This window comes from Ranitomeya variabilis, chromosome 3 (assembly GCF_051348905.1).
Source record: "Ranitomeya variabilis isolate aRanVar5 chromosome 3, aRanVar5.hap1, whole genome shotgun sequence".
Taxonomy (NCBI): Eukaryota; Metazoa; Chordata; class Amphibia; order Anura; family Dendrobatidae; genus Ranitomeya; species Ranitomeya variabilis.
The window spans coordinates 513,621,435-513,639,933 of record NC_135234.1 but is presented as its reverse complement, the minus strand read 5'-3'; the positions used below and the strand labels follow the sequence as shown (position 1 = coordinate 513,639,933).

Sequence of the window (18,499 nt, the reverse complement as noted above, 5' to 3'; positions counted from 1 at the left end):
AGAGGAAGATTATCTGCCTCCTTTTTATTGAAGACATCAGAGAATTAACTGTAAACAGAGGGCAAGCCAGGAAGAATGAGGGAAGAACGGGAAACACCAACAGGACGCACCGGCAGCAGACACCGAGCCCGACAGTAATCCCCCAATGAAGAATATTGCCATTATGCCAATCCAAGGTGGGCTCATGGGTCCGCAACCAAGGAAGACAAAGGAGAACTGGATGTGAAATATTGGCTAGGACATAAAACTCAATTTTTTGCTTATACAGAACCCCTACCTGAAGCTCTACTATCTGCGTGACTTGAGTTATAGTCTCCTGCAGGGGCTTGCCATCCACGGAGGCAAGGTAGAGGGGATTTTGTAAAGTCCAAACAGGGACAAAAAATTTATTAACCTCCTCTAACCTAATAAAATTCCCTGCAGCATCCGAGTCAATGTAGGCTAGTAAGGAAAAGCATTTACCAGAAACGTGTAATGGGACTGAAAGAGTGAGGGGTAGAGAGGTATCACATGCACCTAGGGAGGCCTCTCTTACCTGGCCTAGGTGGAGGAGTTTTCCGGGCGATCCGGACGATCACGAAGGAGATGAGAGGCACTCCCACAGTAGAAACAAAGACCTTGGGTGCATCTCTCCTGGCGACGTTGCTCAGACATTTTGAGCCAATCAACTTGCATCAGCTCATGCGCAGGTACTGAGGTGGATATCCTGAGACGAGGACAAGGTGGTCTATGTGAAGACAGGGAAGGCCGATGATTACTTCTCTCATGGACTCTCTCCTGAAAACAAAGGTCAATTTGAATAGCCAAAGAAATCAGATCCTCCAAAATGGTTGGAGTATCATGACCTGCTAACTCATCCTTAATACACCCGGATAAGCCTCGCCAGAAAGCTCCCACCAGAGCTTCATTATTCCAACCTAAATCAGAAGACAGGGTGTGGAACTGGATAGCGTACTGACCTATAGTTGGAGACCCCTGATGTAAATTAAATAAGGACTCTGTGGTAGAGGTCAGGTGACCTGGCTTGTCGAATACTCGACGGAAAGTTTCAAGAAAATTAGCCAGTTGCGAGACCACAGGGTCATCACGCTCCCAGAGAGGATTAACCCATGCCAACGCATCTCCCTCCAGGTGAGAAATTATGAAAGCTACCTTAGCACGATCTGTAGGGTATTGCAGAGGAAGAAGCTCAAAATGGAGGTGGCATTGATTTAAGAATCCCCGACATAACTTGGGATCACATTATAGCGTGGTGGTTTAGCCAAGCGGGGAGAAGGGTGAGGAGCTGAGACAGGAGCAGGAGCTGATGCGGCAGACTGCAGAGAGAGTTGTCAAGTATCAACAGAGGCCATGTAACTTAAGATATGGGCTTGGGTGTTTCGTTGTTGCACCATCTCTTGTTGCAGACTGTCCAACTGGGAAGCATTCCCGGGATCGGCAGTCTGAAGAGCGGAGAGATGAGAATCCATGAACTTCATAAAATACATCATACCGGACTGGTTCTCATGTAAGAAGACTAGCTTTTTATGAGCAGCAGAGGCTCAAGCAGAATCCATGGCCTGTGTATACTATCACGTTTCATGAAAGTGAGACAGGGAGAAGGAAAATCCAAAAGTGGACCCTCTGCGTCGCGGCCCCAGAGCCCCCTAGGACAAGCAAACCTGATAGATGCACCCCCTATACAGGGAGTGTTAAGAGCAGGCCCAAGGAGGATGGAACCGCAACTGCCTGTGCCAAAGGGATGACTGGGTCAATACGAGAATAGGCGGAAATGCAGAATGGTAAGGAATACTCAGACTCCGAGAATGACTGAAGGCAGTGAGCTGGGAACGACGAGGAACACCAAAGCTAAGCGGGCATCGCAACGATGAAGATACACAGGCGCCTTACCTGGTAAGCGCCGAACAGGAATTCCTGGTTGGCACCGCCATATTGGGGGCAGAGCCACCGGGACACAACCTCCCAGGATCCCTAGTGGCGGAAAAAGCACTACGGCGCATGCACGTAGCGCCAAAGCACTGCGAGCCGGAGAAGCCGGGCAGAACACAGCGAGGAGAGATGTCGGGAGCGCGCCAGCTGGACAGGTAAGTATCTACTGGCGTGACAGTCAGCACATGGGGAAAGAGCGAGTTGATAGGTGGGTGAGCACATGGGGGGGAGAGATTCTCAATGCTGCAAAGCCTGCCCCCATCGTGACATTACCGCTCTCCAGATGCGATAGCATCGGGCCTCCATCTAGTATATATATATATAAATATATATATGATCCTTGTACATGTAATAGTGTATCTGCAGTATATACTCTATGTAATGCATAGTGTACAGTATATATATATGCCATAAATATATGATCCTTGTACATGTAATAGTGTATCTGCAGTATATACTCTATGTAATGCATAGTGTACAGTATATATATATGCCATAAATATATGATCCTTGTATATGTAATAGTGTATCTGCAGTATATATTCTATGTAATGCATAGTGTACTGTATATATATATATATATATATATATATATATATATATATATATATATATATACCGTATAGACATATGATCCTTGTATACATTCTATGTGATGTCCATAGAAAAGAAAGCGGATTGGCACATACCTTGTATACATTCTATGTAATGAATAGTATACAGTGTATATATTGATCAATTATCGCCCTCAATGAGCCTGCTCTTTAATAACATACCTGATCTACAGTATATTGTGTGAGCAGATGTCAAATACCTGTATTTCTACATCGAAGTGAGCATTTTTCAAAATATTTGTTTCCTTGTGTTTTTGAGCTATTGTGCATTCTTTTTAAAACCGCAGCCTGTGAATTCTTCCAGTGTTTTTGCTGCATTTCTTTTATTTTTTAAAATAAATGCATAAATAATGCACTTAATGTGCGCAGCATTTTTCCTGCCAATACTCTACTTTTTTTAGCAGAAAATTTGCATCCAAAAAAGCACAGTATAAACCACATAAGAGCACAGGCGTGATTCAGTAGTTCTGCATTCTCAGTAGCTAAAAAATCTATCCAAAAAGTGTTAATATAACCAACATAAAGGTCTCTGTAATCAGGAAAGTTGAAGCATTCTACAATGTTCCGGAACGAGTATAGTTGATGGAATGAACTCTTGCGGTTTTACTGTGTCCGGTATGACTTGATGTGTCTATGCTGATAATGATGGGCAGCACGGTGTCTCAGTGGATATATCGCACAGCAGCCTTGCAGCGCTGGAATCCTGGGTTCAAACCCCACCAAGGACAGCATCTGCAAAGAGTTTGTATGTTCTCTCCGTGTTTGCGTGTGTTTCCTCCGGGAACTCTGGTTTCCTCCCACATTCCAAAGACATACTGATAGGGAATTTAGATTGTGAGCCCCATCGGGGACAGTGATGATAATGTGTGCATAATGTAAAGCGCTGTGGAATATGATAGCGCTATATAAAAATAAAGATTATTATTATATCATTATGGTAATTATATAATGGACGTAATAGTCCACGCAGTTGAACAGCGGCAATTTCACTATATGTAGGTTTAGAGATGAAAGCGCTCATGATTATCATGTTGATTTTTATATATTTTAACAAACTATTACATGTATGACCCAACACTGCACGAGAGCCCTGGGGAGAGCGACTGCCGACACCACGGGAATGGCTCCAGCACTGGAAGTGAGTATGGGCTTTATTATTTTATCGGGGTCAAAAATTTTGACCAAGAAGGGGTTGTCCTAGCAGTGGACAACCCCTTTAATATATAATGCCTGTGGACCCTTTGTTGTGCAGTTCCTCTGTTGTTACTCCTGGAAAAGTGTGTATAGCGCCTACCCTAAGCAGACACAACTACCTAATCTTACCTAAAGGGCTACAGCTGCTGTACAAAGCAATTTACTGTGTCCGCGCAATTATTGGAACTGAAGCTGTCACTCGATGGTTAAAATTAGTCGCATTGCAAAATCTGTATCCCAAGCCTAACTGACAACTAAGGATTACCATTCTCCTCCTAAATAAGATGCATCTATACAGTCTGATACTATTAGCAGTGATTAGCCAAGGTTAGATTGGATAGGGACACACAGATGACTGGTATCAGCCATTGGTCAGTTTATTCATATATTTTCAGGAGAAATAACAGAGGAATGACTCAATGCAAAAAAAGCTCTATAATTGTTTCCAAGTCTCCACTAACAAAGACAAGTCAAGACAGCAGAAAGGTCCTTTTACCTTTCCCAAGAACTGTCTGATTAGTTCTGTAGACTCTTGTAAAGTGAGAGCGTAAAAATCCTCTGCTGACTGTCAGTACAGACCTGTTATCTGAGCACAATATGTCCACTTTATGGGGGTAGAATTGGTTATATTAGTGCATACTTAGCTTTGACTAATTACAAGTATATGTCTGTACATTGTCACGCTGCTGCTATGAAGGTAGAAGCAGCTCCACTAGATGGCGATAGAGTGGAGGGAGGACTGCACACAGCAGGAGCAGACCTGCAGCGCAGCAGTGAGGCCACCACCAGGTGGCAGCGGAATAGTAAAACAAGCCGGGTCGATATTAGTCTGTAGCACAGTACAAAAGGAATAACCAAGCACAGAGTCAGAAGCAAGCCAAATGGGTCAATACCGGGCTGGAGCAGTTATGCCAAAGACAAGAAACAAAACAGCAGGTCAGAGTCCAAGCCAAGTCAGGTATCAGGGAATCCAAACATAAGAGGGGAACACAGAGTCGAGATGGGAAGAGGGAAGTAAACAGACACGGGTACAGTCAGCAAAAGCAACAGGACGAATCAGGGTACACAGGGTCAGCTGTTGTGAATTCCGTTCTCGGACTCCCTCCTGTGGTCATGAATGGTACTTTGGTTAGTTCTGCTCTTGGGCTCCCTCTGGTGGCTTCGAGCGGAACTGCTGTTCACTAGGTTGACTTTTCAGCTGCTCTCGTTATGTTGCTATGCTGCTTCCCTATTTAACTCCACTCAGATCGTTACCTGATGCCAGCTGTCAATGTATCAGAATTGGTTCAGATCTCTCTTGGACTTCTCTGAGGACCTGTCTACTCCAGCAGAAGCTAAGTCCCTGCTAGTTTATTTGTTGTTACTGCTACCTGAATATATTTCTTAGCTCTGCTAAATTCTAGTCCAGCTTGCTATCATGATGATGTTTCCTTGCTAGCTGGAAGCTCTAGGGTGCAGTGTTGCACCTCCAAACCGTGAGTCGGTGCGGGGGTCTTTTTGCATACTCTGCATGGTTTTGTAGTTTTTTTATGCTGACCGCATAGTATTCTTTTCTATCCTCTGACTATTTAGTAAGTCTGGCCTCCTATGCTAAAACCTGTTTCATTCCTGTGTTTGTGACTTTCCTCTTAACTCACAGTCAATATATGTGGGGGGCTGCCTTTATCTTTGGGGAATTTCTCTGAGGCAAGGTTAGGCTTCTATTTCTATCTTTAGGGGTAGTTAGCTCTTAGGCTGTGAAGAGGCATCTAGGGAGAGTTAGGTACGCTCCACGGCTATTTCTAGTGTGTGCGATAGGAGTAGAGTTTGCGGTCAGCAGAGTTCCCACTTCCCAGAGCTAGTTCCATTTTTTGAGTTTACTCATCAGGTCATTCCAAGTGCTCCTAACCACCAGGTCCATAACAAAACAGCTGGCCCCCATAAAGTGCTAATGCATCTCAAAAGAGGGATAAGAGAAGTTCTGAACCCATTTTTTTTTTCTTTGCAGTGTGTTTTGTCTCTCTTTTCCCCTTAACCCCTGGGTGGTTCAGGACACAGGTGTAGATATGGATATTCAAGGTCTGTCCTCTTGTGTGGATCATCTCACTGCAAGGGTACAAGGCATTCAAGATTATGTAGTTCAGAATCCGATCTTAGAGCCTAGAATTCCAATTCCTGAGTTGTTTTCTGGGGATAGATCTAAGTTTCTGAATTTCAAAAATAATTGTAAACTGTTTCTTGCTTTGAAACCCCGCTCCTCTGGTGACCCCATTCAGCAAGTAAAAATTATTATTTCTTTGTTGAGTGGCGACCCTCAAGACTGGGCATTCTCCCTTGCGCCAGGAGATCCTGCATTGCTTAATGTAGATGCGTTTTTTCTGGCGCTTGGATTGCTTTATGACGAACCGAATTCAGTGGATCAGGCAGAGAAAATTTTGCTAGCTTTGTGTCAGGGTCAGGATGAAGCAGAGATATATTGTCAGAAGTTTAGAAAATGGTCTGTGCTTACTCAATGGAATGAGTGTGCCCTGGCAGCAATTTTTAGAAAAGGTCTTTCTGAAGCCCTTAAGGATGTTATGGTGGGATTCCCCACGCCTGCTGGTCTGAATGAGTCAATGTCCTTGGCCATCCAAATTGATCGGCGTTTGCGCGAGCGCAAAATTGTGCACAGTTTGGCGGTGCCCTCTGAGCAGAGGCCTGAGCTTATGCAATGTGATAGAACTTTGACCAGAACTGAATGGCAAGAACACAGACATCAGAATAGGCTGTGTTTTTACTGTGGTGACCACACTCATGCTATCTCTGATTGTCCTAAGCGCACTAAGCGGTTCGCTAGGTCTGTCACCATTGGTACTGTACAGCCTAAATTTCTTTTGTCTGTTACTCTGATTTGCTCTTTGTCATCCTACTCGGTTATGGCATTTGTGGATTCAGGCGCTGCCCTGAATTTGATGGACTTGGAGTTTGCCAGGCGCTGTGGTTTTTTCTTGGAGCCTTTGCAGTATCCTATTCCATTAAGGGGAATTAATGCCACGCCGTTGGCCAAGAATAAACCTCAGTACTGGACTCAGTTGACCATGTGCATGGCTCCTGCACATCGGGAAGATGTTCGCTTTTTGGTGTTGCATAATTTGCATGATGTGGTCGTGTTGGGTTTGCCATGGCTACAGGTTCATAATCCAGTATTGGATTGGAAATCAATGTCTGTGTCTAGTTGGGGTTGTCAAGGGGTACATGGTGATGTTCCATTGGTGTCATTTTCTGCTTCCACTCCTTCTGAAGTCCCTAAGTTTCTGTCGGATTACCAGGATGTATTTGATGAGCCCAAATCCAGTGTCCTACCCCCTCATAGGGATTGTGATTGTGCTATTAATTTGATTCCTGGTAGTAAGTTTCCTAAGGGCCGACTTTTCAATTTATCCATGCCAGAGCCCGCCGCTATGTGGACTCATGTGAAGGAGTCCTTGGAGAAAGGGCATATTCGCCCATCTTCATCACCGTTGGGAGCAGGGTTCTTTTTTGTGGCCAAGAAGGATGGTTCTCTGAGACCCTGTATAGATTACCGCCTTCTCAATAAAATCACGGTCAAATTTCAGTACCCTTTGCCTCTGCTGTCTGATTTGTTTGCTCGGATTAAGGGGGCTAGTTGGTTCACCAAGATAGATCTTCGAGGGGCGTATAACCTTGTACGTATTAAACAGGGCGATGAATGGAAAACAGCATTTAATACGCCCGAGGGCCATTTTGAGTACCTGGTAATGCCATTCGGGCTTTCAAATGCTCCATCTGTGTTTCAGTCCTTTATGCATGACATCTTCCGAAAGTATCTGGATAGATTCATGATTGTATATTTGGATGATATTTTGGTCTTTTCGGATGATTGGGAGTCTCATGTGAAACAGGTCAGAATGGTATTCCAGGTCCTTCGTGCTAATTCCTTGTTTGTGAAGGGGTCTAAATGTCTCTTCGGAGTTCAGAAGGTTTCCTTTTTGGGCTTCATTTTTTCCCCTTCTACTATCGAGATGGATCCTGTTAAAGTTCAGGCCATTTATGATTGGACTCAACCTACATCTGTGAAGAGCCTCCAGAAATTCCTGGGCTTTGCTAATTTTTACCGTCGCTTCATCGCTAATTTTTCTAGTGTGGTTAAACCTTTGACTGATTTGACAAAGAAAGGTGCTGATGTGGTGAATTGGTCCTCTGCGGCCGTTGAGGCTTTTCAGGAGCTGAAACGTCGTTTTTCTTCGGCCCCTGTGTTGCGTCAGCCAGATGTTTCGCTCCTTTTTCAGGTCGAGGTTGATGCTTCTGAGATTGGAGCAGGGGCTGTTTTGTCTCAAAAAAGTTCTGATGGCTCTGTGATGAAGCCATGTGCCTTCTTTTCTAGAAAGTTTTCGCCTGCTGAGCGTAATTATGATGTTGGCAATCGGGAGCTGCTGGCTATGAAGTGGGCATTCGAGGTGTGGCGACATTGGCTTGAGGGGGCCAAGCACCGCGTGGTGGTCTTGACGGATCACAAAAATCTGACTTATCTCGAGTCTGCCAAGCGGTTGAATCCTAGACAAGCTCGATGGTCACTGTTTTTCTCCCGTTTCGATTTTGTGGTCTCGTACCTTCCAGGTTCTAAGAATGTGAAGGCGGATGCCCTTTCTCGGAGTTTTGTGCCTGATTCTCCGGGAGTCCCTGAGCCGGCTGGTATTCTCAAAGAGGGGGTAATTCTGTCTGCCATCTCCCCTGATTTGCGGCGGGCGCTGCAGGAGTTTCAGGCTGATAGACCTGACCGTTGTCCAGCGGAGAAATTGTTTGTCCCTGATAGATGGACTAGCAGAGTTATTTCTGAGGTTCATTGCTCAGTGTTGGCTGGTCATCCTGGGATTTTTGGTGCCATAGATTTGGTGGCTAGGTCCTTTTGGTGGCCTTCCTTGTCACGGGATGTGCGTTCTTTTGTGCAGTCCTGTGGGACTTGTGCTCGGGCTAAGCCCTGCTGTTCTCGTGCCAGTGGGTTGCTTTTGCCCTTGCCAGTCCCAAAAAGGCCTTGGACGCATGTTTCAATGGATTTTATTTCAGATCTTCCTATCTCTCAAAGGATGTCTGTCATCTGGGTGGTTTGTGATCGCTTTTCTAAGATGGTCCATTTGGTACCCTTGCCTTAATTACCTTCTTCCTCTGATTTGGTGCCAATATTTTTTCAACATGTGGTTCGTTTGCATGGCATTCCGGAGAACATTGTGTCGGACAGAGGTTCTCAGTTTGTCTCTAGGTTTTGGCGGTCCTTTTGTGCTAAGATGGGCATTGATTTGTCTTTTTCTTCTGCTTTCCATCCTCAAACAAATGGCCAAACCGAACGAACCAACCAGACTTTGGAAAACTATCTGAGATGCTTTGTTTCTGCTGATCAGGATGATTGGGTGACCTTCTAGCCATTGGCTGAGTTCGCCCTTAATAATCGGGCTAGTTCGGCTACTTTGGTTTCGCCTTTTTTTTGCAATTCTTGTTTTCATCCTCGTTTTTCTTCCGGGCAGGTTGAGCCTTCTGACTGTCCTGGTGTGGATTCTGTGGTGGGCAGGTTGCAGCAAATTTGGATTCACGTAGTGGACAATCTGACGTTGTCCCAGGAGAAGGCTCAACGTTTCGCTAACCGCCGTCGTTGTGTTGGTCCCCGACTTCGTGTTGGGGATTTGGTTTGGTTGTCTTCTCGTTATGTTCCTATGAAGGTTTCTTCTCCTAAGTTTAAGCCTCGTTTCATTGGTCCTTATAAGATTTCTGAAATTCTCAACCCTGTGTCATTTCGTTTGGTCCTTCCAGCTTCTTTTGCCATCCATAATGTGTTCCATAGGTCGTTGTTGTGGAGGTACGTGGCGCCTATGGTTCCCTCCGTTGATCCTCCTGCTCCGGTATTGGTTGAGGGGGAGTTGGAGTATGTGGTGGAAAAGATTTTGGATTCTCGTATTTCGAGACGGAAGCTTCAGTACCTGGTTAAGTGGAAGGGCTATGGTCAGGAGGATAATTCCTGGGTTGTTGCCTCCGATGTCCATGCTGCCGATTTAGTTCGTGCCTTTCATTTGGCTCGTCCTGATCGGCCTGGGGGCCCTGGTGAGGGTTCGGTGACCCCTCCTCAAGGGGGGGTACTGTTGTGAATTCCGTTCTCGGACTCCCTCCTGTGGTCATGAATGGTACTTTGGTTAGTTCTGCTCTTGGGCTCCCTCTGGTGGCTTCGAGCGGAACTGCTGGCCACTAGGTTGACTTTTCAGCTGCTCTCGTTATGTTGCTATGCTGCTTCCCTATTTAACTCCACTCAGATCGTTACCTGATGCCAGCTGTCAATGTATCAGAATTGGTTCAGATCTCTCTTGGACTTCTCTGAGGACCTGTCTACTCCAGCAGAAGCTAAGTCCCTGCTAGTTTATTTGTTGTTACTGCTACCTGAATATATTGCTTAGCTCTGCTAAATTCTAGTCCAGCTTGCTATCATGATGTTTCCTTGCTAGCTGGAAGCTCTGAGGTGCAGTGTTGCACCTCCACACCGTGAGTCGGTGCGGGGGTCTTTTTGCATACTCTGCGTGGTTTTGTAGTTTTTTTATGCTGACCGCATAGTATTCTTTTCTATCCTCTGACTATTTAGTAAGTCTGGCCTCCTATGCTAAAACCTGTTTCATTCCTGTGTTTGTGACTTTCCTCTTAACTCACAGTCAATATATGTGGGGGGCTGCCTTTATCTTTGGGGAATTTCTCTGAGGCAAGGTTAGGCTTCTATTTCTATCTTTAGGGGTAGTTAGCTCTTAGGCTGTGAAGAGGTGTCTAGGGAGAGTTAGGTACGCTCCACGGCTATTTCTAGTGTGTGCGATAGGAGTAGAGTTTGCGGTCAGCAGAGTTCCCACTTCCCAGAGCTAGTTCCGTTTTTTGAGTTTACTCATCAAATCATTCCAAGTGCTCCTAACCACCAGGTCCATAACAGTCAGCTACACATGCCGTAAGCACAAACTATAACTGACACTGCCTGCAGGATACAGCAGACCGAAATAGCAAACCTGAACCCAGAATGAGGCAGAGCAAAGTTAACCCTTGACATGATCAGCCTGGGAAAAGGGCAAACAGGACTCAAAACCCGGAATGGATCATGACATACAGTACATCTTGACCATGTAATTAGAAAGTTTGTTCCATCAGGGATATTTATGGGTTATATCATCTATATTCCATACATAAGGGTCTCACCAGGGTCATTAAGAATTTTTTTGGATTCCTACAGAAATGTCTGGAGAGAGCCACACATGCGCTCTTACTGTTCCTTTTCTAGAAGCCACTGCTGTTCAACAGTGGAGTGTTAATTGGACATACACTTTTTTACAGATCCTTTCAGTTTGTGGTGATATGTGGTCTGGTCATGTGTGGCAGTATTTATTCCTTCTATGTGGTATTATTTGGTCACTGTGTGGTGGTTATATGTGATTTGGCCATTCTGTGATGGTATTGTCCCTTGTAGGTGGTATTATGGGTCATTTAAAAAAATGTATATGACACATTTCCTTGAAGAAAAATAAATAACAATATACCTATCAAAAAGGATTGGATAGTTAAAGAAAATTTTAATAGGTTACAGCAGAGTAGAATACTGCCAAAAGATTCTAAATTGTTGTGGTGGCGGGTTAAAATATCTTTTTGCCAAAACAAAAGCTGATGGCTATGTGTGTGATCTGGTGCTCGATTGCGACTGGTAATAATGTGTGATTGGTCAGGACATAGTGTAGAAGTGGAGTATTTCCAAGAGTGGGCAGTGGGACTGTGGACGGTTCGAAGGGTGAAGGTGGAGTTGGGTTGGAGCCTGGGTAGAGTCTCAAGGGGGCCCGATAATTCTGCCAGTATGGGGAACTGATATTCCTGGTGGCAGCCCTGCATAGATGTATCTGAACACTTCATCTTATCCTTACTTAGACACACTGATGGATCACAATACAGACCCACACAACACACAGTCAGGTGCATAAGGCCATATTAATGCAAAACATTCAGAATATATAAAAATATATATTTATTCAAAAATGGTATCAATTATTAAAGAAGATCTATAAAATGCACTCCATATTATGACCTTCTGGTTATATGGTGATTTACAACATAATAAAACCTTTTGTATGCAGAAAAAATAATATAGTTAATATATTTTTCACAGAAAGCATGTGAATCCATAAAATAAGTGTAAGAATTTAAAGCCATGTTTTAAGTTTAAATGGAAATGTTTGTAAATTTTTCAAATATGCACATATATTGGCAGGTTCAATAAAGAGAAAGTCATTTACAAAGATGTGATTTTGCAGTGATTTACAGCCCTATAATGAAAGTGTCAGCTTTTGGAAGAGGATGCATATGTCCAATAAATGCAAAACAGACCCTTTATTTATCAATAATGCGCCGTGCCTACTTAGAACTCCAGAGGTTGTATCTTTTATAGAGCAGCAGCATTAATACCAAGGACATTCGCAGCTTACAAAAAACATGGCATCCTAATTTGTGCAAATAACAAAGTCAGAATAAGGCAAAATATTTTCATGAAATGTAGTGGCAGTATTTTTAGTCATGTTTACTGCTACTGTTAAATATATGTTTGCCCTAAGGATTGTGGGTTTTTTTAATCTTGAAGGTGAAGCCAATATTAGCAGAAAAATTAAATTAATCAATGGCCCAGAGCATGCAAGACATGAGTGATTCCAAGAATGGAAAGAAAATGAGCAAGATACTAATTGTGTAAATGCTGTTAATTAGCTGTGTAAAGCCCCTAACCAGACTCTTGCTTGTATCTAATAAGAAATCAATTAGCTAATGAAGTGGCCATTAAATGCAATGTTAATCTTAGACTGGACATTTTTTTAAATGTTTTTCATTTTCTTTTTTTTTCTTTATGATCCTTCCTAATTGCCATTGCCATACGGAGCTCACAGCTTTCAGCATGCTTAATGAAACATCATTATATCATAACTGGCATTCTTGGAAGAGTTAGTGGCAAACCTGCTTCCCAATTATTTTTAATTGCCAGACAAACTCATAACTGGGCCTTTTACCAAGTAGTTCAGAGAATTCCACTGTCATGTAATATATCCAATGATTTTATTTTGTTTTTTCAACATATGAACTTTGGCTTTCGTGCTAGTCACTATGAAGACTGTACTCTAAACAGTAATGAATGTAATTGAATTTTTGATAGTCTGTTGGGTAAGTGTCCATGATTTTCCAATATACTTAGCATCCATAGATAGTCTGCTGGGTATGTGTTCATGATTTCCAATATACCTAGCATCCATAGATAGTCTGTTGGGTACCTGTCCATGATTTCCCAATATACTTGGCATCCATAGATAGTCTGTTGGGTACACATATGTGATTTCCCAATATACTTAGCATCCATAAATAGTCTATTGGGTACGTGTCCATAATTTTCCAATATAAAATGATATAAAGATGATTTCAGGGAATTAGGCTGCAAGCTTAAAGCAAGGACCTCCAAGGTGGTATTTTCTGAAATACTGTCTGTACCACGTGTCATGCCAGAGAGGCAATGGGAGATTAGGGAGGTTAATAAGTGGCTCAAGAATTGGTGAAGGAAGGAGGGGTTTGGGTTCCTGGAGAACTGGGATGACTTCTCAGTTGGCTACAGATTCTACGCTAGGGACGGGCTGCACCTCAATGGGGAAGGTGCAGCTGTGCTGGGGGAGAAAATGGCTAGAAGGTTGGAGGAGTGTTTAAACTAAGGATTGGGGGAGGGTTTTCATTTTATAGGAGGGGAAGATAGTGCGGATAGTTACCTGGGCACAAATAAAGAAGTTGGGGGTGGTGGTGGCATGGGGGTGGGGTTAGAACAGTTAATAATTTAAGAAAAAATAGAGGTACAGAGAGATACATAAAGTGCATGTATACTAATGACAGAAGCCTCGCCAATAAAATGGACGAATTAGAATTAATTTTGTTGCAGCACAATTATGACATGGTGGGGATATCTGAGACATGGCTGGATGAGAGCCATGACTGGGCTGTTAACTTGCAGGGTTATAGTCTGTTCAGAAATGACCGAACAGATAAGCGAGGGGGAGGGGTGTGTCTATATGTAAAATCATCCTTAAAACCTATCCTGCGTGATCATATATGTGAATCTAATGAAAATGTAGAGTCCCTGTGGGTGGAGATAAGGGGAGAAGGAAAAAATAATAAATTACTGATAGGGGTTTGTTATAAGTGTTCAAAAATAATGGAAGCAACTGAGAAAATCCTCGTAAAGCAAACAGATGAAGCTGCGACTCAAGGAGAAATCATTATAATGGGGAATTTCAACTACCCTGAGATACATTGGTGAACAGAAACCTGCAGTTCCAGCAAAGGTACCGTATTTTTCCGACCATTAGACGCACTTTTTCCCTCCAAATTTGGGAGGAAAGTCTGGGTGCGTCTTATGGTACGGATGTAGCATGTGGGGAGGGGGGCAGAAGTGAGTGGGATCGCACTGTTATCCCACTTCAAGATGTCCCCGCTGCCCGGAATCAGCGCTGGGAAAACCATGTGGTCCCGATGATTAAGTGCAGTGAATATTCATTAGCGGCTCCCCGCCCACCTATCAGCTAAGCAGTGAGCCGGGAGCAGCAAATGAATACTGCACTTAAGCAGGGACACGCATGGCTTCCTCAGTGCTGATTGCTGCAGCAGCTAGGGAGATTTGTGTGTCCTGGGGAGGAGGCAGCAGCAGCAGCAGGGGCCAGAGCGGAGAGGAGATCGCTGTATACCTGCCTGCCATGGCTGGATGCCGAGTGCTGTGCACAAACAGGACCTGTGTGATGTCAGGAGTGGGCGGTCTGGAGCATCACATGGCAGCTCAGAGCCCTCCCTCTTCTTGACATCATCACAGGTCCTTCAGGCTCTCCACTAAAATCTGCACGCTTCCTCAAAACCTGTGCTGTGGAGAGGCAACAAGAGGGAGGGCTCTGTGTGCAGTCATGGGATGCTTTTACCTCACCACAGCTGGCTGGCAGGCTGCCACAATTAAGAGGTTAGTCTTTACAATACACAATAAAGCACTCTGCCACTCCTGTGGTGAACTATAACTCCCAGCATGTCATAGGATCTGCAGGACATGCTGGGAGTTCTAGTTCTCCCATGGGACTTTAAAGCAGCACTCCAGTGCTATTTTGCAGTGCTGGAGTGGTGCTTTCAATATCAGCCCTGTGCCCCCATTCTTATACTCACCCTCCAGGATCTTCATATAGTACTTCACAGATACCACACTGGTCCTGCAGCTTCCAACATAATAACATACTATTATATGTAATAACACCACATATAATAGTATGTTATTTATGTTATTAAATATTTTACCACATTTTTTTGCTTCAAATATTTTTTTCCCTATTTTCCACCTCTAAAACCTGGGTGCGCCTTATAGTCTGGTGCGTCTTATAGTCCAAAAAATACGGTAATTGTTTTTTGACAACTATGAGAGACAATTACCTTTCACAGCTGGTTCAGGACCCAACAAGAAGGGGGGCACTGCTAGAGCTAATATTAACCAACAGGCTAGACCGCATATCAAATATAAGGGTTGTGGGTCACTTGGGGAATAGTGATCACAAAATAATACGTTTTCATGTATCTTTTAATAAGATGTGTAGTAGAGGGGTTACAAGAACGCTAAACTTCAGGAGGGCAAATTTCCAACGGATGAGAGATGATCTTGGTTCAATTAACTGGGACGATATCCTGAGACATAAAAATACACAAAGAAAATGGGAGACGTTTATTAGCATCCTGGATAGGACCTGTGCACAATATGTACGCTATGGGAATAAACATACTAGAAATAGGAGGAAACCAATATGGCTAAATAGAGCTGTATGGGGCGCAATAAGTGGCAAAAAGAAAGCATTTTAGAATTAAAGGAAGTAGGTAGTGATGAGGCATTAAATAAATACAGAAAATTAAATAAATTCTGTAAAAAGCAAATCAAGGCAGCAACGATTGAGACAGAGAGACTCATTGCCAGAGAGAGTAAAAATAATCCCAAAATATTCTTTAACTACATAAATAGTAAGAAACTAAAAAATTATAGTGTTGGTCCCCTTAAAAATAGTCTGGATGAAATGGTGGATGAGGATGAGGAAAAAGCCAATATGCTAAATGACTTTTTTTTATCAGTATTTACACAAGAAAATTCCATGGCAGGCAGACAAAATGATCAGTGACAAAAAAAATTCCCCATTAACTGTCACCTGCTTAACCCAGCAGAAAGTACAGCGGTGTCTAAAAATCACTAAAATTGACAAATCTCCGGGCCCGGATGGGATCCACCCCCGAGTACTGCAGGACTTAAGTACAGTCATTGATAGACCATTATTTTTAATCTTTAAAGATTCCATAATAACAGGGTCTGTACCACAGGACTGGCGTATAGCAAATGTGGTGCCAATATTCAAAAAGGGGACAAAAACTGAACTCGGAAATTTTAGGCCAGTAAGCTTAACCTCTACTGTGGGTTAAATCCTTAAGGGCATTCTAACAGATGCTATACTGGAGTTTCTGAAGAGGAATAACCTCATGACCCAGTATCAGCACGGGTTTACTAGGGACCGTTCATGTCAGACTAATTTGATCAATTTCTATGAAGAAGTAAGTTCCGGAATGGACCAAGGGAACGCAGTGGACGTAGTGTACATGGACTTTTCAAAAGCTTTTCATATATAAATGAGAACAATGGGGATAAGGGAAAATATGTGTAAGTGAGTTAATAACTGGCTCAGGAATAGGAAACAAAGGGTGGTTATTAATGGAGCACACTTGGACTGGGTCGCGGTTAGCAGTGGGGTACCACAGGGGTCAGTATTAGGCCTGCTTCTTTTTAACATATTTATTAATGACTTTATAGGGGGCATACAAAGCAGAATTTCAATATTTGCAGATGACACTAAACTCTGCAGGGTAATCAATACAGGGGAGGACAATTTTATATTACAGGATGATTTATGTAAACTGGAAGCTTGGGCTGATAAATGGCAAATGAGCTTTAATAGCGATAAATGTAAGGTCATGCACTTGGGTAGAGCAAATAAGATGTATAACTATATGCTTAATTCTAAAACTCTGGGCAAAACCGTCAATGAAAAAGACCTGGGTGTATGGGTGGACGACAAATTCACATTTAGTGGCCAGTGTCAGGCAGTTGCTACAAAGGCATTAAAATAATGGGATGCATCAAAAGAGGCATAGATTCTCATGAGATGAACAGAATTTAACCTCTATACAAGTCACTAGTTCGACCACACTTAGAATACTGTGCACAGTTCTGGTCCCCAGTGTATAAGAAAGACATAGCTGAACTGGAGCGGGTGCAGAGAGGAGTGACCAAGGTTATTAGAGGACTATGGGGTCTGCAATACCAAGACAGGTTATTATTACACTTGGGGCTATTTAGTTTGGAAAAACGAAGGCTAAGGGGTGTTATATTTTAATGTATAAATATATGAGGGGACAGTACAAAGACCTTTCTAATCATCTTTTTACTCATAGACCTGAGACAGGGACAAGGGGGCATCCTCTACGTCTGGAGGAAAGAAAGGAAAGAAAGTTTAAGCATAATCACAGATGCGGATTCTTTACTGTAAGAGCAGTAAGACTATGGAACTCTCTGCCATATGATGTTATGATGTTGTAATGAGTGATTCCCTACTAAAATTTAAGAGGGGACTGGATGCCTTTCTTGAAAAGTATGTAATGTTACAGGTTATATACTAGATTCTGAAGTATATCGTGGCACTACTGTGTTGGTGCGCAAGATAGGTTCCCCAAACCAGTGGACATAAATATAGTAAAGAAACTTGGCACTCAACTTGATTTTGTTGGTAATATTGAATATGCTCTTTTTATTTTCAAACAGCAGTCCCAAAATAATAATAAACGTTTCGGTCTATCATAGACCTTCTTCAGTAAGCTAGGTTGAAAATACATAACAGAAAATTCATAACAAAAAAATCCCAAGTACAGTAATACAATACAATAAAATAACAAAGAAAGGGAAGCTAACAAGATAAATCTGGCAGTGATTGAGTGAATCGTGATGGAACAGAGGGTGGGAGAGGTAGGGAAGGGATAAGGTAAAAAATCTTATAACATACCCGACTGCTCAATGGACCCATTTGGGTCTGAATCCTATTAGCACTTGTTCTCTACCTTCTCTATAGTAGATGTATGTAACAACAATCATATTATTTTTTCAGCCACGCCATATTATAACTGGAAGTCTTCGACCCATAAATTATACTACCCTCTAAATTAAACCTGGTCAGTATACATATACGCCATAGTACTTATGTCATCAGTACTGTCCACCTAACGTTAGGATATATTTCTTAATATTATAGGGCAATCATTCTTCCGCCCTTTTATGGTCCGTTAGTATCCCTATATACAAGGACCAACGCTATATCCAGAGACATATTTCATGCTTATCCATTGAGCAGTCGGGTATGTTATAAGATTTTTTACCTTATCCCTTCCCTACCTCTCCCACCCTATGTTCCATCACGATTCACTCAATCACTGCCAGATTTATCTTGTTAGCTTCCCTTTCTTTGTTATTTTATTGTATTGTATTACTGTACTTGGGATTTTTTTGTTATGAATTTTCTGTTATGTATTTTCAACCTAGCTTACTGAAGAAGGTCTATGATAGACCGAAATGTTTATTATTATTTTGGGACTGCTGTTTGAAAATAAAAAGAGCATATTCAATATTACCAACAAAATCAAGTTGAGTG

At 42.8% G+C, this 18,499-nt stretch overlaps 1 protein-coding gene across 1 annotated transcript in view; it reads left to right on the top strand.

The window, feature by feature from the left end:
* The first annotated feature begins 1,998 nt into the window (after positions 1–1,998).
* The window catches only part of LOC143817726 (uncharacterized), a 47,644-nt gene continuing 31,143 nt past the window's right edge, over positions 1,999–18,499 (top strand). The window contains exon 1 of the mRNA XM_077299212.1: positions 1,999–2,084. Coding sequence (XP_077155327.1) covers positions 1,999–2,084 — 86 coding nt within the window. The remainder of the gene's footprint in view (positions 2,085–18,499) is intronic.